Source organism: Salmo salar, chromosome ssa01 (genome assembly GCF_905237065.1).
Source record: "Salmo salar chromosome ssa01, Ssal_v3.1, whole genome shotgun sequence".
Lineage (NCBI taxonomy): Eukaryota > Metazoa > Chordata > Actinopteri > Salmoniformes > Salmonidae > Salmo > Salmo salar.
Window position 1 is genome coordinate 84,852,341 of NC_059442.1, and position 22,711 is coordinate 84,875,051.

A 22,711-nucleotide genomic window follows, 5' to 3' on the forward strand; every position below is an offset into this window, starting at 1 on the left:
CACCTCCAAATCGATCCCGCTCCAGAGTACAGGACTCGGTGTAACGCTCATTCCTTCGATGATAAACGCGAATCCGACCATCACCACTGGTGAAACCGTGACTCGTCAGTGAAGAGCACTTTTTGCCAGTCCTGTCTGGTCCAGCGATGGTGGGTTTGTGCCCATAGGCGATGTTGTTGCCGGTTATGTCTGGTGAGGACCTGCCTTACAACAAGCCTACAAGCCCTCAGTCCAGCCTCTCTCAGCCTATTGCGGACAGTCTGAGCACTGATGGAGGGATTGTGCATTCCCGGTGTAACTCGGGCAGTTGTTGTTGCCATCCTGTACCTGTCAGGTTTGATGTTCAGATGTACCAATCCTGTGCAGGTGTTGTACACGTGGTCTGCCACTGCGAGGATGATCAGCTGTCCATCCTGTCTCCCTGTAGCGCTGTCTTAGGCGTTTCACAGTACGGACATTGCAATTTATTGCCCTGGCGACATCTGCAGTCCTCATGCCTCTTTGCAGCATGCCTAGGCACGTTCACGCAGATGAGCAGGGACCTTGGGCATCTTTCTTTTGGTGTTTTTCAGAGTCAGTAGAAAGGCCTCTTTAGTGTCTTAAGTTTTCATAACTGTGACCTTCATTGCCTACCGTCTGTAAGCTGTTAGTGTCTTAACAACCGTTCAGCAGGTGCATGTTCATTAATTGTTAATGGTTCATTTAACAAGCATGGGAAACAGTGTTTAAACTCTTTACAATGAAGATCTATGAAGTTATTTGGATTTTTATTAATTATCTTTGAAGACAGGGTCCTGAAAAATGTATGTTTTTTTTTGTTGCTGAATTTAGATGTGTTTGCAGCAAGCTAATAATTTTTGGTCCTGACTATTGTATTGTAAAGCATGATGGGAAAACAGTTAAACCTCCATCATTAGCAAAACGGGGTCCAGGGCAGGCCAGATCCAGCCCCAAGCCTGGGTGTCCTAGTACAGACCAGAGAGCTGGGTAATCTCCACGGGGCTCGTGGGGTTCTAACTGGATTCTCCCAGACTCCCGGATCTCTATTAATACATCCAAAATGGCACCCTATTTCCTACATAGTTCACTACTTTTGACCAGAGCCCTAAGGTCTCCCTATGGGCCCTGGTCAAAAGTAGTGCACTATATAAGGACTGAGGTGCCATTTGGGATGATGGCTCCATGGCTGCTGGAGGTCGTTTCTCTCAGTTATGGGATTAGAGGTGCCTCTTCATGGTGATCATTAGAGAGCCCTGGAAATTAGGCTGATCCTGCACCCAGCTGGCTGATCCCCCCCGCACCCAGCTGTGCTGTTGCCGGGTGTTGGATAGGGGAGACAAGGATCACCGAGAGGCCCCAGACTGTCCCTTCCTCCCTCCAGGCATGGGGGGCCACAAGTAGTGGATAATGGGGATTGAGAGAAATTGGGATATGTGCCAGAAATTGGGATATGGCACCCTATTCCCGAGATGATGTACTACTTTTGACCAGGGACTATTTTTCTTAAACCCTTTATCCATTTATTTTTGCCTCCCTAATAAGGTTCTGGTCAAAAGTAGTGCACTATATAGGGAATAGGTTCTGAGCCAGTACTACATTGTTCCTTTAACTGTAGTATATACAAACTGTAGCCTATAACCTATACTATTATCATAGACTGAGGTCAAAATGTGCCTATGTCCCATATAACTGTGAAACTGAAAAATTGAAATACAAAAACACATTATGCAATATGCCATTTTCATATTGTGTATAAATAATAGTACAGAACTCAACCTGTTTGCATATATTTTCCCTTTAATTTCTGGGCTCATTAAATGTGGAGAGTGATCCTATTCAAACACCTCTTATGCAAAGGGCTGTAGATCCATTTAATGATGCTTGGTTTATGCGTTTATGTTAATCAGGGGCATCTAGGTGAAAACAGGCTCTAGCCAAAATGTTATTAACAACTTTGAGACACTTTTTTCATCAGCGTTTTAAGGTTTCACACAGATGCGCTTTGAAAAGGACCACATTTCTGATTGGCAGAGATCACACTCCGTAGCAGCTGGTTCATTTGCTTCTCAACTTGACAGATGGCAAAACACAAACACAAAGAATGCGTGACAAATGGCACCCTATTCTCTATTTTGTGCACTACTGGTCAAAAGTAGTGCCCTAAATAGAGAATAAGATGCGATTTTGGACTTAAACAAAAAGATGGAGCCATGATTAAGTAATGAGAATGAGGAATGCTGCGTAGTTTACCGCGAGAAGGAAAACCGTTAACCACACTTTTCTACTATGCTTTACTTAATTTTAAAGTGTAAGAACAGTAGTTTAAATGTTACGGATGTGTCATTGTCTCTGTCTCAACAACTAACTGGCTAAGGTCCCCTGTTTCTCCCAAGTCTGAATTCTACCAACATCTAATGTTCTTAATTTATACATATACAGAGTTCAATTAGATCAGAGCTGCTAGAAGAACATATGGCGTTAGCAAATTTGGGCTCATCATATATATGAGAGTTATATTTTCAAAGAAAGAACACAATTCGTATGTCTGGTATTTACTCTCATTCATCAGCACCATCCCTTCTTTGAATGCGTGAAAAGCAAAAGCAGAGTGTGTCTGCATCCCAAGAGCACTATATAGGGAATAGGGTGCAATTTGGGAGAGATCCTATCCTGGTCAAAAGTAGTGCACTATATAGGAAATAGGGTGCCATTTGGAATAAAACAAAAGGGTCCTGGTCAAAAGTAGTGCCCAACATAGGGAATAGGGTGCCATTTGGGATGGGAATTGACTGACTGGGGACGTAGCCAGAGCAGACCAGACCAGTGTTTGCCCCGCAGATGGGCAGCAGTGTTGCTGAACAGCACTGGGTGGCAGTTGGCAAGGATTGAGAGAGAGAGAGAGAGAGAGAGAGAGAGGAGAGATGGGGGGATGGTCAGACTGTGTGGATGGCACATGCTCCAGCTACGTCCCAAATGGCACCCTATATCAGTTTCCCAACTCCAGTCCTCTAGTACCCCCAACAGCACACATTTTTGTTGTAGCCCCAGACAAATTCACCTGATTCAACTCATTGAGAGCTTGATGATTATTTGACAAGTTGAATCAGGTGTGCGTGTCTGGAGCTACAACACAAATGTGCCCCTCATTGTGCAGAGCCTGGTCCTGGGGGCATGGAGGAGTTTGGCCTGGTTCGAACGTAGTAGGGTGCGTGGAGGTTCATAGGGGGAGAGAATGTCTAACAGGTAGGCGGGTCCGATGCCATTTAGGGCATTGTAAACGAGGAGGAGAATTTTATAGTAAATTACTTGAGGAACATGTAGCCAATGGAGATCAGCAAGGATGGGGGTGATGTGCGCAGACTTTTTTTGTTTGTGCTAGAATACTTGCGGCACTGTTTTAGCTGAGCTCTAGTTTATGAATTAAATTTGCGGTCAGGCGCCCAAGAACTGCGTTTCCATAATCAATTCCGGATAAAATGAATGCATGGATTAGTTTTTCTGCGTCAGATGTGGTGAGAGAGGGTCTTATGCGGGAGATGTTATTCAGGTGAAAGAATGACGTTTTACAGACGTGACTAATGTGGGCATTGAAGGAAAGAGCAGGGACGGATTTCACACCCAAATTAGTGTAGGCAGCAGCTGTAACATCTTGAGGTTGTTGATGGATAATTTCCATAATATGATTGAATCATACTGTTGATTTATTGGTGTCCATTTAATAGACTATGATTCTTTGTCTTCTTGTCTGTCTTCCTTTAAAATGATATCAATATTTTTGTAGGTGTCATTATTCATAACACTTTTATGTTATGATCAAGGACTTGATGTTTTCATTATATTAGGATTGGGTCAATTTAACAATCCCTCTGCAAAAAGACCTATCCAGCTGGTTCCATAATCAGAAGATGCTTGGAAACAAGGTGGCCCAATAGGCTGCATTATCTAGGAAGTTATTCCAGGATAACGGCAATTAATGCCAATGCCAATTTGTACACTAGCTGTGTAAGTATTACGCCGCTCACAGAATACAGCCCTGGATAAAGACATCAAGACGTGTTGCAAAAAAAAATGTAATCTTCCCATGCACATCCCGGGACATTTTAATGTGAAAAGTGAAAGTGACATTACATTTGCCGCTATGATCATTGGGGAAGCGCTACTGCTACAGGGGCGACGGTCTGCTCCACTTCACTGACTGAAGTAGGGATGTCTACAGTGAAGAAGAAGGGGGAGGGAGGTACCACTTTGTCACAGGCTGCTATGTAGATTAACCTTTCAATTAGTTGTTATCAGGTCCTCTGTCTCAGCGCGAGCCTTCAGCGAATCGTTTAGAGATTAAAAATACAAGGAAACCCCCCTATGGATGTGCCGCTGTGAGTGTGATTATTTATATCCGATCGTCGTTTCAGTCATCGTGTTAATAAAGAAGAGGACTGTATCCGATAAAGAAAACTTGAAGAGGTAACTACCAGCAAATATTTACGGTAGCTAGCCGATGCCTTTTTCTCTCACTGGTAACATGTTCATCCTTGCATAAAACTTGCGTAATTTGTTTTGCCTCCTTGCCCAGCGTCGGATCATTTTGTAAACGATCTAGCCTACATTACGAGGAGACTGTATATCACTGACTAATAATGTGTAAACGAGAATGGACCTGCGAGTCGAGTGAGAAATGGATGGATCGCGAAACTGTAGCAATACATTTATTATTGAGGCACAGTGAAGATGCTGCTACTCCGATTTCCCGGGTCAACTACTCCGTTTGTAGGCTATGTGGAATTTCCCCCCCATGTGTTTATTTTCTAGTCGGAAATGCAGTGCAAGATAATACAGATAATAAGTATTGTCATAATTTACACGGTAGAATGTTGATGATCGCTGTAGCCTAACACAGGCAGGAACTCGTGCTATGTAGAGAAATGTTACCGCTTGATGGATAAGAAATCCTGAATGATTATTTATAGTGTGCCCTATTTATTATGATGTAGCCCACCCGTAAACGTTTGGTAGCCTACATGAGTTGGTGAAAACTGAAATCAGTGAATTGTCGGTGCTTCTGGGAATAGGCTATAGTGAATTTGCACAAGAGTGGAAAATAAAATGAGAACACCAGTTTGTGGGGAAAGAAGAGTCGGATAGCATGGACAACCATAGCACGATAATAGCCCATCACCTTCAAACCTTTTAAAAACTTGCTGCTTTAAATCAGCAGTGAAGTCTTCGCCGTTTTTTTGCAAATAAATGATGGATTTAACAAACAACCAATTAAAGTCTAAAATGATCCAAATCATTTTAAAGTGTAACCAATTGTTTCAAGGAGGAGTCGTAGTAAAGGTGGGCTGTCGTTTGACACAGGATATAGTTTAACCAGAAATCATTAATTTAACCACTGACCTGCGGTAATTTTTGTTAATGAATGACAATCTAATTGAGATACAAAGGGTATATTAAATTGTCCCTCTAGTGCACCGACTTATTCAGTCAAACGATAAGTGCTCAGGGTAAATACAACATCAATCCATGATACGAGAAGACACCTTAAGAGGCGGTTCAATTGAGTGTAGTGACAGATCAAGCAGCCAACGCAGTCCCTTCTAAAGTGAGCTCATATATAATGATTGACATGTACTTTATCAAACCAGAAATCGGATCTTGCCTTTACAGCCAATATTAAAGTTGCTAGGGAGGGCACATTAGTGTAGGTAAGGTTTAATGAGACTCCATTGGATTGTAATCAGCGTCATGTCGGATTTATGTAAACTACAACATTGTAACAAAATGGCGACTGTTTAGGTCACGTCATTAATGCAGGCAGCAATGTTTTTTCCTACAACTCAACTGATACAAGCAAGGTTAGTTACATATTATCTTCTCGTTCGTAAGCGTCTCATGTTAGTTTGAACATAAATTGCCGTCATAAATTTCCGGTAACCATCCCTCCGCAGCTGTCAAAAAGTGCAACAATATGAATTGATCGTGTGCGGCTAACATTCAAGCTCGCGCCGACTGCTAAAATGAACAAATCCTTGTTTATCACTCGTTACGCATACAAGCTGTCAAACTCGCGTGCAAGAAGTCAAACTCCATTGCCATTCTTGTTCTACATTGTAGCTGATTTAGAAACACTGAGTAGCCTAGTTTAGTCAGCTGGTGATGTTACAATGAAGCATTTAACTATCAACAAAAAAAGAACACAAATTATATCACAAGTAATTCTGATAGGTGTTTTAACATATATTTAACAGGTTACATTTAATCTCCCTTGTTATGACTGTAGTCAGTGTCATGACAAATTCATCTTAATCATTATTTTACCACAAACTATTGCATGAGGTTAGGTCAATCGGTGGATTATAGTATCAGACTCAGACTACGGATTAAGGAACATTAGCCTATCCCTAACCTACCTAGAATCATCTTCAATCCGTCTGAACTGCTTTATAATCCATCTGTTTCTCTTGAGTGTTGTTGACCTTCAGTTCATGTTGTCTTGGTCTGCTTTTCAGTAAATGTTATGGTGAGGTCTCAGAATATAGCCTAGCCTACTAATCCAAAAACACTTCAATTGGTCATGGCCCAACGTGTAAAGTGTATACTAGGCCAATCCCTCACAATTCACTACCAGTAATCAAAACAGTCTAGTTATTGTCTAATGTGACCATGGGCTACTAGTACTTGAGACTCAGTAAAGGTGCTGGGTGAAACAAATATATAGAAATTCTGGCTCTGTTATTGTTAGGGTACAGTATTGCATATTTTTGGCTTGTGATCTTATTTGACTGTTTATGACTATCTGTGTTTTTTCTTTAAAGTTATCATTTGGATCTTGAAGGAACTAACGTCATTCGAAGGAATCGTGTTCCAGGTCGGTCGGTAACTGTCCCAACCTTCGAGGAATTTACTATCTAGCTATTTTCATCTTATTTTGTTAGGTTACATGTGAGCTTCTACCTTGGAGGAGGATTTACTGCAGGAATGTATTGATGTCGAGGTGGAACATTACTTTTTGACCTTCAAGATGTGTTGGATGTATCAAATGTTTCACAACAACAAGGGATATTCTCTATGGATCACTTTTTCCTAAATCTCATTGTTTAACCATGGTGGAACTTGCTAACCCTCTGTATACGGAGTGGATTCTAGAAGCAATACAGAAAATCAAAAGGCAAAAACAGAGGCCTTCCGAGGAGCGGATTTGTCATGCGGTGGCTACCTTACACAGATTGGACAAGAGAACCGTTCTGGAGCAGTTGGAGTTAAGTGTTCACGATGGTTCCATTCTCAAAGTCACCAATAAGGGGAGCGTGTCGTACAAAGACCCTGAGCACCCTGGGAGAGGAGTATCTTCATCAACATCATCGCTCAAACCTGTTAGTGCAAACCTCTCTGTCCCATTGTCGAAAGGATCTATATGGAATCCCAGTGACCTTCGCCACGTTGACTGGAATAAAATTCTGAGGAGGGCCATCGAGGGTCTGGATGATAACCACGGTTCCTCTCTGAAGAACATCCAGAGGTACCTAAGGAACCAGGATGATCTATCACATGTCCTGGACAACCCGGGGTTTCAGCAGAGGTTACGACTGTCCGCCAAACGGGCAGTCAACAACGGCCGGCTGGAGAAGAACGGCCCACTCTACAGGTTGAACCAGGGGGGTAGTGGAGCGGAGGGGAGGAGCCAGAGGTGTCCAGGTGCTTCCCCATTGGCTCTTCAGTGTGTCACTCTTCTTCCACACGAGAGCGACCAGGTACAGTATACTAATACTAGGTTCTGTATATTTCTCTGATAGTAGCCTGCTGATAATACTGTGTATTCCAAGGCTTCTTTCACAAGGTACAGTATGCTACTCATAACCTGAAAAGGATTCGGAGGCTATCTCTGATGTCGATAATATATCCCCCTCTGGTAAAAAGCGTCTGCTAAATGGCATATTATCCCTTTAGCCGGCAAAATAAACGCTAGATTGTTGTTTGACCAATATGTCTCATTTTGGAATATTCAGTCTCATTTGGTTAAGGACTTGATGCTCGCTCTGATCATGCCTAATCGGCTTCAAGCACTGGGTGATGATGCTGCACTTGAGGAATGCAATTGGATGATAGCTGACAGTTTTGTGATGAATAGCAGAGCTCTTGTGGGCTTAAATCAAGCTGTTGTGATATAATATTGCTGCTTGGAAACACAGCTACTCAGTAGATCTTCTAGCTAGTTCAGTGTGTACTTGAGAAAACTACTAGGCCTTGTTGACATTTCCTCTGCTCAGGAAAATACTTTGTAACCAATTGGCCATTTTTTGCATTTGTTTGGCAGAATAGATGGGCTATGTTATTAGACAGAGAGTAAATAACGTACAGTAGCTTTAAAGTTATTTGTCTTTGAGAACATAGGGTTGTGTGTATTATATAATTTTATGGGTCAATTATTTTATACTATTACAATTGCTCAAATATGTTTAACAAGTAATACAAATCTAAAAAAGATAACTGACAAAATTATCAACACCCCTGTTTTCACTACTCCAGCACCCTCCCCTTGCTAGGATAATGACACTGAGCCTTTTTCTATAATGTTTTATGAGATTGGAAAACACTTTGGGAGGGATCTTAGACCATTCCTCTGTGCAGAATCTTTCCAGATCCTTGATATATATAATTTGGCCTGCGCTTATGGACTGCCCTCCTCAATTCAAACCACAGGTTTTCAATGGTGTTCAAGTCTGGAGACCGAGATGGCCATTGCAAAATGTTTTTTTGGTTTTTTTGTGGTCAGTTAACCATTTCTTTGTGTATTTTGATGTGTGCTTGGGGTCATTGTCTTGCTGGAACATCCAATTGAGGCCAAGTTTCAGCCTCCGGGCAGATGCAACCAGGTTTTGGGCTAAAATGTCCTAGTACAGATGATGATGCCATTGACCTTAACAAGGACCCCAGGCCCAGTGCAAGCAAAACAGCCCCATAACATCAAAGGTCCATCACCTTATTTTACAGTAGGAATGAGGTTCTTTTTTTGCATGTGCATCCTTCTTTCGATGCCAAACCCACCGCTGGTGTGCACGGCTAAAGACCTCTATTTTTGTAACATCTGACCATGCCACCCGGTTCCGGTCCAAGTGCCAATGCCGTTTAGCAAACTCCAGGCATTTACATGGGTTGGTTTCTTTCAATAAAGGATTTTTTTATGGCAACCCTTCCAAATAGCCTATTGGCATGGAGGTGATGTTTAATTGTAGATTTGGAGACTTGGTGACCCCAAGATGCAACCAAGTTCTTAATTTTCCAACTGTGGCCCTTGTGCTTTTCTTTGCCTCCCAAATCATCTTCCTCACTGAATGGGGACAAGATACAAATGCACCCTCTACCAGGCACGTTTACCGCTGTTCCAGTGGTTTTAAATTTGTAATAATTGCTCTAATAGTGGTAAGTGCTATATTAGGTTTTTTCTACCCATTGCCTGCTTTTTTGAAAGTCAACAACCATTTGCCTCATGAGTTCTGAGTTCCATTCATTTTTGGCTTTCCACATGGTGATGGATGACAAAGGGATTTTAGCCATGGAAGACCACAATACTGTTCCTTAAACTGAAATACATTTTAAAAAGTAGAATGTTAATGCAGATTTAATTTAGTTTGATTTGAATCTTTAGGGTTGCCAATAATTCTTTTTATTTACCTGTTAACCAAAATTGTTCTCTGATCAATTATATTAATATAAGATTCTTTTACCAGCTGATTTTATAAGATTATTTTTTTTCAGCAGCTGTGGCAGTTAGCGGAGTGAGGCTGAATGGGGTCTAGCGGGGGTCTTCCTGCATGGGGGGGGGGGGGGGGGTTGTGTGTGTGAGGTCTTCCTGGGGCATATGTACAGTGCATTTGGAAAGTCTCAGACCCCTTAACCTCTTTCCACATTTTGTTACGTTACAGCCATATTCTAAAATGAATAAAAAAATAATAATCATCCTCATCAATGTACACACAATACCCCATAATGACAAAGCGAAAACAGGTTTTTTGATTTATTTTTAGCACATTTATAAAAAATAGACACCTTATTTACAGACATATTCAGATCCTTTGGTAAGAGACTTGAAATTGAGCTCAGGTGCCTCCTGTTTCCATTGATCATCCTTGAGATGTTTCTACAACTTGGAGTCCACCTGTGGCACATTCAATAGATTGGACATGATTTGGAAAGGCACACACCTGTCTATAAGGTTGACAGTGCATGTCAGAGCAAAAACCAAGCCATTCGAAGGAATTGTCCGTAGAAATCTGAGACAGGAATGTGTCGAGGCACAGATCTGGGGAAGGGTACCAACTTTCTGCAGCATTGAAGGTCCCCAAGAACACAGTGGCTTCCATCATTCTTAAATGGAAGAAGTTTGGAACCACCAAGACTTCCTACAGCTGGCCACCTGGCCCAACTGCGCAATCGGGGGAGAAGGGCCTTGGTCAGGGAGAAGGGCCTTGGTCAGGGAGAAGGGCCTTGGTCTGGAAGGTTCACCATCTCTGCAGCACTCCACCAATCAGGCCTTTATGGTAGAGTGGTCAGACGGAAGCCACTCCTCTGTAAAATGCACATGACAGTCCATGGACTCAGACCATGAGAAACAAGATTCTCTGGTGTGATAAAACGAAGATTGAACTCTTTGGCCTGAATGCCAAGCGTCATGTCTGGAGGAAACCTGGCACCATCCCTACGGTGAAGCATGATTGTGGCAGCATCATGCTGTGGGGATGTTTTTCAGTGGCAGGGACTGGGAGACTGGTCAGGATAAAGGGAAAGAAGTACAGCGAGATCCTTGATGAAAACCGGCTCAGGAACTCAGCCTAGGATGAAGATTCAAAGTAAAATGTCTGAATACTTATCTAAATCTGCTATTTAATTTTTTTTCTTTATAAATTTGCCTTGTCATTACGGGGTATTATGTGTAGATTGATGAGAAGAAACTATTTAATCAATTTTAGAATAACACTAACAAAATGTGGAGGAAGTCAAGGGGTCTGAATTCTATGTGTGTTAGTACCAGTCAAAAGTTTGGACACCTACTCATTCAAGGGTTTTTCTTTATTTGTACTATTTTCAACATTGTAGAATAATAGTGACGACATCAAAACTATGAAATAACACAGATGGAATCATTTTGTAACCAAAAAAGTGTTAAACAAATCCAAATATGTTTTATATCAAAGTAGCCACCCTTTGCCTTGATTACAGCTTCACACACTCTTGGCGTTCTCTCAACCAGCTTCACCTGGAATGCTTTTCCAACAGTCTTGAAGGAGTTCCCACATATGCTGAGCACTTGTTGGCTGCTTTTCCTTCACTCTGCAGTCCAACCCATCCCAAACCATCTCAATTGGGTTGAGGTCGGGTGATTGTGGAGACCAGTTCATCTGATGCAGCACTCCGTCACTCTCCTTCTTGGTCAAATGGCCCTTACACAGCCTGGAAGTGTGTTGGGTCATTGTCCTGTCATATATAATAAAAGATGGGATGGTGTATCGCTGCAGAATGCTGTGGTAGCCATGCTGGTTAAATGTGCCTGGAATTCAAAATAAATTACTGACAGTGCTTTGCTTGTGACACTATCATGCTGCCACCTCCATGCTTCACGGTGGGAACCACACGTGCAGAGATCATCCGTTTCCTATTCTGCGTTTTACCAAGATACGGCGGTTGGAACCAAGAATCTCATTTGGACTCATCAGACCAAAGGACAGATTTCCACCGGTCTAATGTCCATTGCTTGTGTTTCTTGTCCCAAGCAAGACTCTTCTTATTATTGGTGTCCTTTAGTAGTGGTTTCTTTGCAGCAATTCGACAATGAAGGCCTGATTCACGCTGGCCTTCATGGTCTGCGTGAATCAGTTGATGTTGTGATGTCTGTTACTTGAACTCTGAAGCATTTATTTGGGTTGTAATCTGAGATGCAGTTAACTCTAATGAACTTATCCTCTGCAGCAGAGGTAACTGTCTTCCTTTCCTGTGGCTGTCCTCAGAGCCAGTTTCAACATAGCGCTTGATGGTTTTTGCGACTGCACTTGAAGAAACTTTCAAAGTTCTTCAGATTTTCCGGATTTACTGACCTTCATGTTTTAAAGTAATGATGGAATGTCGTTTCTCTTTGCTTATTTGAGCTGTTCTTGCCATAATATGGACTTGGTCTTTAACCAAATAGGGCTGTCTTCTGTATACAACCCCTACCTTGTCACACACAACTAATTGGGTCAAACGCATTAAGAAGGAAAGAAATTACACAAAATAACTTAACAAGGCACACCTGTTAATTGAAATGCATTCCAGGTGACAACCTCATGAAGCTGGTTGATAGAATGGCAAGAGTGTGCAACGCTGTCATCAAGGCCAAGGATGGCTCCTTTTGTAGAATCTCAAATATAAAATATATTTTGATTTGTTTAACATTTTTTGGTTACTACATGGTTCTATATGTGATATTTCATAGTTGTGACGTCTTCAATATTATTCTACATTTAGAAAATAGTAAAAATAGAGAAACCCTTGAATGAGTAGATGTCCAAACTTTTGACTGGTACTGTATTTTTTTTTTATATATAAAAAAATAAAAATGTAAGTGGCGACCATGATTTAGCAGCTGCATTGCACCTCTACTAAATGCATGTAGGGGGAAATGCTGTAAAATAATTTGAGGTGACTATGACTTGATTCTAGGGCCACTAAAAACTCTTAACCTTCATTGTTTTCTCTTGACCATGATGCATGAGACGTGGTTTTCACTCTGCAGAGATTGTGGCTCCATCACTCAGCAGTAACTCATGCTGCACGTGAACAATACTGTATTGACAGCAGTTTTGTACTTGACAAATGAAAAGGACTTTACAGTGAAGGCCAAGGCATTGGAAGGTTACTATTACTGTTTCCATAAAACAGTTTTCCTCCTCATCTTTGTGTAGAAGGTCAAAATGACAGTCTAGGGCTTTGGGAGTATAAAGTTGCGTTAACATGTCTCTCCAAGTTATGGAAAGGTTTCATTTATGTTAATCATTTGGTAATTTACTACTTTAAATAGTGTAGGCCTACAGTAGACCATTCTAGATTGGCATTTTCACAATTGGAGACATTATCTACCCTTCAGTTTCATTATGAATATCAGGAAATAACACCCTTGACTATACAGCCACAAGTTTGTGTTTGCGGTCAGACCAAAGTGAAACAGTTCTGTTGTAAGACACTGTCCTCCTGTAATAAAAAGCTTGTCATTACCAAGAAATCTATCCTCATAAGAAATGTCTTGGCCCTAATCTGTATAAGTTTGGAGTCTTTCAATTACGCTCAGCTCCTATGCTATTTGATGGTGACATCACTAAGTTCTTTTAGTTTACTCAAAAGGATGACTTCGTTCTAGTCCTTGAAGTTAGCGAGTAACAAAGCATAACTAGTGGGTATAGGAAATGAGAGTCTTGGAAAAGAGCAGTCTTGGGTCAAAGTTTATTAGATTCTAAAGTGAGTTTGGCTGCAACAAAGGCTAGGAATTTTTTTCTTCTCTCCCCTTACTGTTATGTAACCTGTTCTTCAGCACAGCTCTCTGCCTGGCTTCTAGAACAGCAGTCTTCTAATAGAACTCCACCCCCCTCATGGAACACAACTGTGCCTTTTTAAAGCACTGTAATTTCCTCTAATGTACTTAATTTGGAATCCCCTAGTCAATCAGTAACATCTTCTCTTCTTTAGCTGTGTGTTCTTTCTCTTTTTTTCTATTATTTTTCAGATGAGCACCACTTTTAAGGGTTTTTATTTTTCTCTCTGTTTAATCACCAATCGGAGGCTGGTCCCTACTGGAAAATATATCTAATGGCCAGCCCAGACTAGGCTAGCCACATTGGGTTTTTGCTTTATACATTTTTTTCTCCCCTGTAGCTCAGTTGGTAGAGCATGGTGTTTGCAACGCCAGGGTTGTGAGTTCGATTCCCACGGGGGGCCAGCACAGAAAAAAAAAAATGTATGAAATGTATGCATTCACTACTGTAAGTCGCTCTGGATAAGAGCGTCTGCTAAATGACTTAAATGTAAGTACTGTGTAAGTTGTGGAACTTGACTTTATCAACTACACTTATCATTTCACAATTGCACTAATATCATCAAAATCAATAGCTTACTACCTCAGCAGGTTTTCTTGGCTATTTCAGTGGTTCTTACCTAATTAATTAACTAGATTCACGTAAGAATTGTTAAAATAATTTATATTCCTAAAACATAAGTAGAAAATTATACTGTTGCCGTTTCCTGTTTTGATTTATAGCCCAGTGTCTCAACACTGGTTTTAAATGTCCAAATTCATAATCAATATGCTGAAGTAGGTTGTGATATTTTGAATACAAAAATTGCTCTTTACACATGTCAGTCTTGTGTTCAGATTACTTTTATTTTTCCAAATTAGAACTTTTCATGAACTGCAAACGCACATACATTTGCCAAGGGTCCACTCGGAGCTGGAATTGATTAGCTTGTTCTACTGTAATCAATATTGTGCACAAATTATCCACTCACATCGATATTGTATGGAAATTAGAGGTCGACCGATTCAGATTTTTCAACGCCGATACCGATTATTGGAGGACCAAAAAAAGCAGAATGTTTTATTTTTTTATTTATTTGTAATAATGACAATTACTACAATACTGAATGAACACTTATTTTAACTTAATATAATAAATCAATTTGGCCTCAAATAAATAATGAAACATGTTCAATTTGGTTTAAATAATGCGAAAATAAAGTGTTGGAGAAGAAAGTAAAAGTGCAATATGTGCCATGTAAGAAAGCTAACGTTTAAGTTCCTTGCCCAGAACATGAGAACATATGAAAGCTGGTGGTTCCTTTTAACATGAGTCTTCAATATTCCCAGGTAAGAAGTTTTAGGTAGTAGTTATTACAGGAATTATAGGACTATTTCTCTATATATGATTTGTATTTCATATACCTTTGACTATTGGATGTTCTTATAGGCATTTTAGTATTGCCAGTGTAACAATATAGCTTCTGTCCCTCTCCTCGCTCCTACCTGGGCTCGAACCAGGAACACATCGACAACAGCCACCCTCGAAGCAGCGTTACCCATGTAGAGCAAGGGGAAAAACTACTCCAAGTCTCAGAGCGAGTGACGTTTGAAACGGTATTAGCGTGCACCCGGCTAACTAGCCATTTCACATCGGTTACACTAGCCTAATCTTGGGAGTTGACAGGCTTGAAGTCATAAACAGCGCAATGCATTGCGAAGGGCTGCTGGCAAACGCAGAAAAGTGCTGTTTGAATGAACGCTTACGAGCCTGCTGCTGCCTACCACCGCTCAGTCAGACTGCTCTATCAAATCATAGACTTAATTATAACATAATAACACACAGAAATACGAGCCTTAGGTCATTAATATGGTCGAATCCGGAAACTATCATCTCGAAAACAAAACGTTTTTCCTGTAAGTGAAATACGGAACCGTTCCGTATTTTATCTAACTGGTGGCATCCCTAAGTCTAAATATTCCTGTTACATTGAACAACCTTCAATGTTATGTCATAATTACGTAAAATTACGTAAAATTCTGGCATATTAGTTCGCAACGAGCCAGGCGGCCCAAACTGCTGCATATACCCTGACTCTATTTGCAAGAGAAGTGACATCTTTTCCCTAGTTAAAAGAAATTCATGTTAGCAGGCAATATTAACTAAATATGCAGGTTTAAAAATGTATTGATTTTAAGAAAGGCATTGATGTTTATGGTTGGAGCAACGTGTACCTAAGCGATTATATGCAACGCAGGACAGACTAGATAACTACACATGGTTGATGATATTACTAGTTTAACTAGTGATTATGATTGATTGTTTTTTATAAGATAAGTTGCTAGCTAGCATTAAACTTATCTTGGCTTCTTACTGCATTCGCGTAACAGGCAGGCTCCTCGTGGAGTGTAATGTAAAGCAGGTGGTTAGAGCGTTGGACTAGTTAACCATAAGGTTGCAAGATTGAATCCCCGAGCTGACAAGGTAAAAATCTGTCGTTCTGCCCCAGAACAAGGCAGTTAACCCACCGTTCCTAGGCCGTAATTGAAAATAAGAATGTGTTCTTAACTAACTTGCCTAGTTTTTTTTTTTTTAATCGGCCAAATCGTTGTCCAAAAATACCGATTTCCGATTGTTATGAAAACTTGAAATCGACCCTAATTAATCGGCCATTCCGACATTTCTTTTTGACTGGATAATTCCAATGAATCACCACCTCACATCGGTTTCTAAATGACTTCAGGGATTGGCTTTCATTTAGATTATAGCTTAAGCCTCAAATCCATGAATAAATGTGAGGCCAGTCATTTATGGGAGGAGAGAAAAAATAAATTATACTACGGACTGGCGCATATGACGACAACACGGGTATTAAACGAAAGGTATTAATCTGTTTTAAGCAATCGATTTTGTGAGATCGCGATGACTATAAACTTTAATACTAACATCACCAATCTGAGGTAAAAAGGATTTATTTCATTTTCCTGTTATTTTTGTGTGGTGAAAATGTATGTGTAATGTAGTAACACGTTCTGCCCATCCATAGGAAAATTAGCGTAAAATTTTAAGAATTAGTCCAGATAATGAAATATTTCGATTTGGGATGATAGTAAATGAAGCACTTTTTTCTTTCTTTGTTGCAACAATGACATCTGTTTCTCACTACTTTTTAACCATGGAGAGAGTATAAAAATCCCCCTAAAGACAATTTAACCAGGCGCTGTAGACTAGATCTTCCGTAGTGACTGTGCAGCAGCCTGAATCTTTCTCTACTCATATGCTCAGGCTACCGATTTGATGTAATAAAAAGCTAATCCTATTTGATTGGAACAATGCCTTTTTCATGCAGTTCATGTATAGGGCTGTGACGGTCATGGAATTTTGGATGACGGTAATTGGCCAGCCATTAGTTTGCAGTCATCGTAATAACCGTTGGAATAGCAAAACAACACACATTTTCTCTTCCTCTGCTCCTGACTGCATGTGCGGCCGTAGAAATGGAATGAATAGAATGGGCATCCCCAGTCAAGTCAATGACGGCATGATTGGTGGACTGGCGGCCATTGCAAGTGTACCCATAGGAGCAAAGCAGGAAGTGTACCCATCAATGTGCCATTATTTGTTGATTCAACTGACATTACAAAAAATGCAGTCCATTGCATGAGCCCTATCAGTTAACATAATTTGAATTGACATTCTACATTACCATGGAAATTATTGCATCACAATACCAGGAAGCCATTGTGAGTATACCCATGAGTTTACCAGTCAAATTGCCAGGGTTAGAGGAACCATTCTATTAATTATATTTCTATGTGTGCTGCTGCTGCATTGTGGTGGCGTTGCCTCGCAACCAAAGACTTGTTTGCTACAACAACATGCTTGTTTCAGTAAGGAGCAACAAAGTTCCATCACATTAAGAGTCCATGTTGCCGCAGAAACGGACTCGATCGCATGAATGCCTGGCCATCCCGTCTTCAGTCAGCAGTTGTCCCACCCCAAAAATGTAATAAAATTACATTACAAAAAAATGTATGACGGTTATTTTATTTTCATTTGTCATCATAACTGCCGGTTATAAGGTAATTGTGCCAGCCCTAGTCCCACAGACCAATTGCATGGTTATCAAAATGATAAGCTGGGCGCTAGTAGCCATTTCATTATAGCGTCACTGCAGATGAAGATTTCACATCCAGTTCCATTTTTATTTGGCGGATACAAAGTAGCCTAGGTTTGTGATTGTTTGATCAAGTACAAAAAGAGCAGCCTATTTAGATACTTAGCCTACTAGAGAAAGACTGCTCTGCTGATTTTAGAAGTAGTTTGAACACAGTTGTTCCAAACAGCTAGACCCTTTCACAAAGTTGATTCTTCATTTGTAGATTAGGTGGATACTGTAGGTTTGTGATGGGATATATTGTGACCAAGTGCAAAAGGAACAGGCTAGATAGGCCTACGTACTAGAGACAGACGACTCTGCTATTTAGAAGTTTTTAAAGGACAGATGTATCTTTTTAAATCCTGTTTGATAGAGCTTCTTCCTGTTTCTACTTTCTGTGACTCATTAATGATCACAATGACGTAATGCCGCGTCTAGCCAATGTTGTGGGTTCAATTCTTGTCGGTATTGATACTCATACTAAATATGTATGCACTCCCTGTACTGTACTCTTAGTCACTTTGGATAAAAGCATCTGCCAAGTAAATTATACGCAGTTGAAGAGATGATGAAAGTGAGGTGTAGCCTATCTTACAAAAATGAATCATCCTCTGTAGCATTCATTCAAGAGTGGTTGTCTTTACATAGACAGGCAAGATGATTCCACCGGTAGCACAGCCACTCTATTGACCTGGAAGGTTTTGGAAATGGAGTAATCATTGATGTATCTGTAAACGTCTTTCTCTCATCATATTATTCAATTGATAGGCTATAACACCAGCCAAGAACAATGACCAAATCCAACAGATGCATCCTATCCCTGTTTTACTTTTCCACTTCCTGTATTTTGAAATGGCAGCAGGTAGCCTAGCGGGTAAGAGTATTGGGCCACTAACTGAAAGGTCGCTGGTTTCAAATCCCCAAGCTGACTAGGTGAAAAATCTGATGTGCCCTTGAGTAAGACACTTAACCCCTAATATCTCCTGTAAGTTGCTCTGGATAAGAGCGTTTGCTAAATTACTAAAATGGAAAAAAACATGTCACTGTGGCTAGCCCTAAAATCTACCTGGGGCACATTCGGTAATGGTGAAGTTAGAAATGGCATGAATAGACCGAACATGATTCCGTATCTTATATGTCAGAGAGGCATGATTGTTCTACATACTAGGCATTTCTATCTCAAGGTAACGTGACATCGGACTCTTCTAAACACCCAGATTGCATCTGCAGGTCACGCAGGGGTCACGTCAGGGCCGATGGATATTGCGTTCAAACGAGCTGTGTTGAGGTCATGATGATGATCTGCCTGCCTCTGGCTCAGTAGAAACTAATTATGGGCATCTCCCCAGTCCCCTTTCTTCCCATAGCCTCTGCAGTCAGTTGATGAGTCGTTTGTGTGTGAACTGATGAGGTTTGTTATTTATTGTCACACCCTGTGTGTTATTTTCCTTTAAGAACCTCCTTCCTCTCAGAGGAGGCTCTTTGTGTGACGCTGTGTTATGCTGCCTGAGGAGTGTGTGTGTGTGTGTGATGCCTTGTTACGTGGTGTCATTTTTGGTGGTTGCTTTACGATGGTCATGAAATGATTGAACCGAATAACGTTTCATAGGCCTACTGAGTAAAAAAGTGTTGAATATGGTGGTTGTATAGAAGAGTAGGTACACACTATATAGTAATATATAACCTATGACCCTTAGCAGATGATTTTATCCAAAGTGATTAACAGCATAGTGAGCACATGTGTTTTTAGCATGTGTAGGTTATGTGATCCCTGCAGAAAAATAACCCATGATCTTGTTGCAAGTGTCGCAAAACCAACTGAGCTACACATGGCCGTTTACCTTCAAACTAGACATGGGCTAGTCTGCTGTTAGTTTCTGTGTTATGTGGTGGTGCTGTTTTGAAGGTGGTTGAGTCCATTGGGTTCAATAAGAAAGTCATTTCATAGTGTTCGATACTGAGCAGAAGAAAGTGTTTTGAATATTTTGCAGGCTATAGAACAGATGGGTATAGGCCCAATGTTTACCTTCCTACTAGACATGGGCTAGCCATGCTGGTAGTTAGATCTGCCTGTCAATAGTTCTAAGTGATCAGTCCTCTTAAAGCTGATATTTTACTACTTTTGTACGTCATTTTAAGCCCTTAAGTCAGTTAACTTTTCTACTGCTGATTCTGACACATGGAGAGAGGGAGAGCAACTACAGTGTTAGGGCCGGGACGATACCAGTATCGCAATACTCGTTAGTATCCTGGCAAGGAAACAAAACACACAGCGGATTTAACTTCTTTAGGAAAACAGCCTTAATGTTGGAAATAAACATTTTATGTTTATAGCTCACAATATTTTACATACAGCAGGTTAAAGGACCAAAGATTGAGCTCTGCTTTGGGTTTTCCTTTTTGCCATGGAAAAAATATTGTGATACTGGTATCGTCCCGGCCCTGTACAATGTATTTGAATCATTATTATGATTCATTAACATTATTAAGGTAATTTGATTACATGCTGGCTAATCCTGTCTAATTGTAGTGTAAAGCTTTCTCAAGTGGATTAAGCCCCTTAACTGATTATCACATCCCCTTTCAGATTTAATGGATAAAGAAGGGCAATTTTTTACATGTATTACGGTAGACTACCTACTGTGGGCAGTAAGTGTTCATAATAAGCTAATTGTGTTTTAGTTGTTGAACTCATGTCAGGGGGACGGACTATTATGTCATTAATTCCCATCTCATTCAGAGCTTTGATGGCTAAGCCTTGTGTTTACTTATTCATGTATCTGCATATCACTGCATCTGTTTGAATATATTCTCTGTTCCAATAATCCCCGAAAAGCGTGCTTTTCAGTCAGTAGACTACAAGACAAACAGGAATAAATGAGTGTTATGCATATCTGCAGCACTTTACAGGACTGTAGGCTTATGATAATAACTGTATTTGTATCCATAAGGAAATTTTGTCATACAGCATACCAGAATACTGATATTATTCACGGCACATCACAAACAGTACATACATAGCTAGTCCACCATGCCTCTTATGTTTTCGAACACTTGCTTTCTTTCTCTCCCCAGCTACGCCCTGACCCCATCCCAATATGCAGTTTCTGTTTCTCTCCCCAGCTCGCCCTGACCCCATCCCAATATGCAGTTTCTGTTTCTCTCCCCAGCTACGCGCTGACCCCATCCCAATATGCAGTTTCTGTTTCTCTCCCCAGCTACGCGCTGACCCCATCCCAATATGCAGTTTCTGTTTCTCTCCCCAGCTACGCGCTGACCCCATCCCAATATGCAGTTTCTGTTTCTCTCCCCAGCTACGCGCTGACCCCATCCCAATATGCAGTTTCTGTTTCTCTCCCCAGCTACGCGCTGACCCCATCCCAATATGCAGTTTCTGTTTCTCTCCCCAGCTACGCCCTGACCCCATCCCAATATGCAGTTTCTGTTTCTCTCCCCAGCTACGCGCTGACCCCATCCCAATATGCAGTTTCTGTTTCTCTCCCCAGCTACGCGCTGACCCCATCCCAATATGCAGTTTCTGTTTGGGAACGAAAGAGTCCAATCGGGACAAGAGGCCAGAACAGCTTCTCTCCTGTGCAGACTGTGGGAGCAGCGGTAAGTTCATAGCCTTTTTTCATTTTATATATGACTGTGCCAAACTGGGCTGAACTTGGCTGACCTGGTTACACATTCACCATATTTCAGTTACCTGGACTCCTAGAGAGCCTTTGTCCACTTGACACAATGTGCATGTTTGAGGTCTCACTACATGGCAGTCGGACTGTGCAGAATAACTGATCTAGATCACCTTGCAGCAAACATAACTACTCATTATGTGATCAAGCTTAGTGATTATTCTGCGCTTGCTGAAACTGATCCTCTCGAACACACTGGCCATGTCATAGTTAGCCTTGTCGACTACTTTCTAAAACTGTGCTAATCGTATTACATACCGTTTAGTAAAAAGACAATTCTCTTCCTCAATAGCATGAAGTGAATTCTACTAGATGAAAAGTGAAAATTTGATTGCATACTGAATTTCAGAAAGTTCACATACTATATATAACACGTTGCGTTTAGGCACACCCAATCAGCCTATTATTTAGAATGCAATTACGGGTATTCGGACACGGCCACTGTCTGAATCCCAAATGGCACCTTATTACCTACGAAGTGCACTACTTTGCACCAGAGCCCTATGGGTAGTGCCCAAAAGTAGTGCACTAGGCCTATATAGGGAAGAGAGTGCCCCATTTGGTATGAAGCCACAGATAGATAGGGGGAAGCCCTCAGGACCCCAAACATCCACAAAACAATGTAGCTTGTACACTGAGTGTACGAAACATTAAGAACACCTTCCTAATATTGAGTTGCCCTCAGAACAGTTTTAATTCGTCAGGGCACTCTACAAAGTGTCTAGTGTTCCACAGGGATACTGGCCCATGTTGACTCCAATGCTTTCCACAGTTGTGTCAAGTTGGCTGGATGGCCTTTGGGTGGTGGACCATTCTTGATACACACGGGAACCTGTTGAGCATGAAAAACCCAGCATCGTTGCAGTTCTTGACACAAACCGGTGCACCTCTGTCACCTACTACCATACCCCGTTCAAAGGCACTTAAATCTTCTGTCTTGCCCATTCACTCTCTGAATGGCACACATACACAATCTGTTTCTCAATTAAAAATCCTTCTTTAACCTCTCCTCCCCTTCATCTACACTGATTTGAAGTGGATTTAACAGGTGACATCAATAAGGGATCATAGCTTTCATTTGCATTTACTTGGTTAGTCTATGTCATGGAAAGAGCAGTTATTCCTAATATTTTGTACACTCAGTGTATATGTAGCTAATGTTGTAGCAGATGTGGTTTATAAAGATTCTAATTAGGCATGGTCAATCTGCAATTTGTGCGTCTGTGGTTTAAACACAGTGAGTCGATGTGTAGAGGGGTATACCCCGAAATGGTAGCAGTAACTCTAGTGCCATCGGGCCGTTGCCATATTCCTCTTGCATC

The 22,711-nt window shown here is 41.0% G+C and overlaps 1 protein-coding gene across 8 annotated transcripts in view; it reads left to right on the forward strand.

Annotated features, from left to right (window-relative positions):
• Positions 1 to 4,128: 4,128 nt before the first annotated feature.
• Positions 4,129 to 22,711, forward strand: part of LOC106611767 (histone acetyltransferase KAT6B) — a 38,583-nt gene continuing 20,000 nt past the window's right edge. For 4 of the 8 annotated variants that reach the window (XM_014212327.2, XM_014212380.2, XM_014212344.2 and 1 more), the window contains exons 1-3: positions 5,641 to 5,852; positions 6,813 to 7,748; positions 20,865 to 21,309. In XM_014212327.2, coding sequence (XP_014067802.2) covers positions 7,101 to 7,748; positions 20,865 to 21,309 — 1,093 coding nt within the window. In that variant the 5' untranslated portion in view covers positions 5,641 to 5,852; positions 6,813 to 7,100. Of the gene's footprint in view, positions 4,462 to 5,640; positions 5,853 to 6,812; positions 7,749 to 20,864; positions 21,310 to 22,711 lie in introns of those variants that run through there. The other 4 variants (XM_014212362.2, XM_014212372.2, XM_045723502.1 and 1 more) reach the window with 2 other exon arrangements.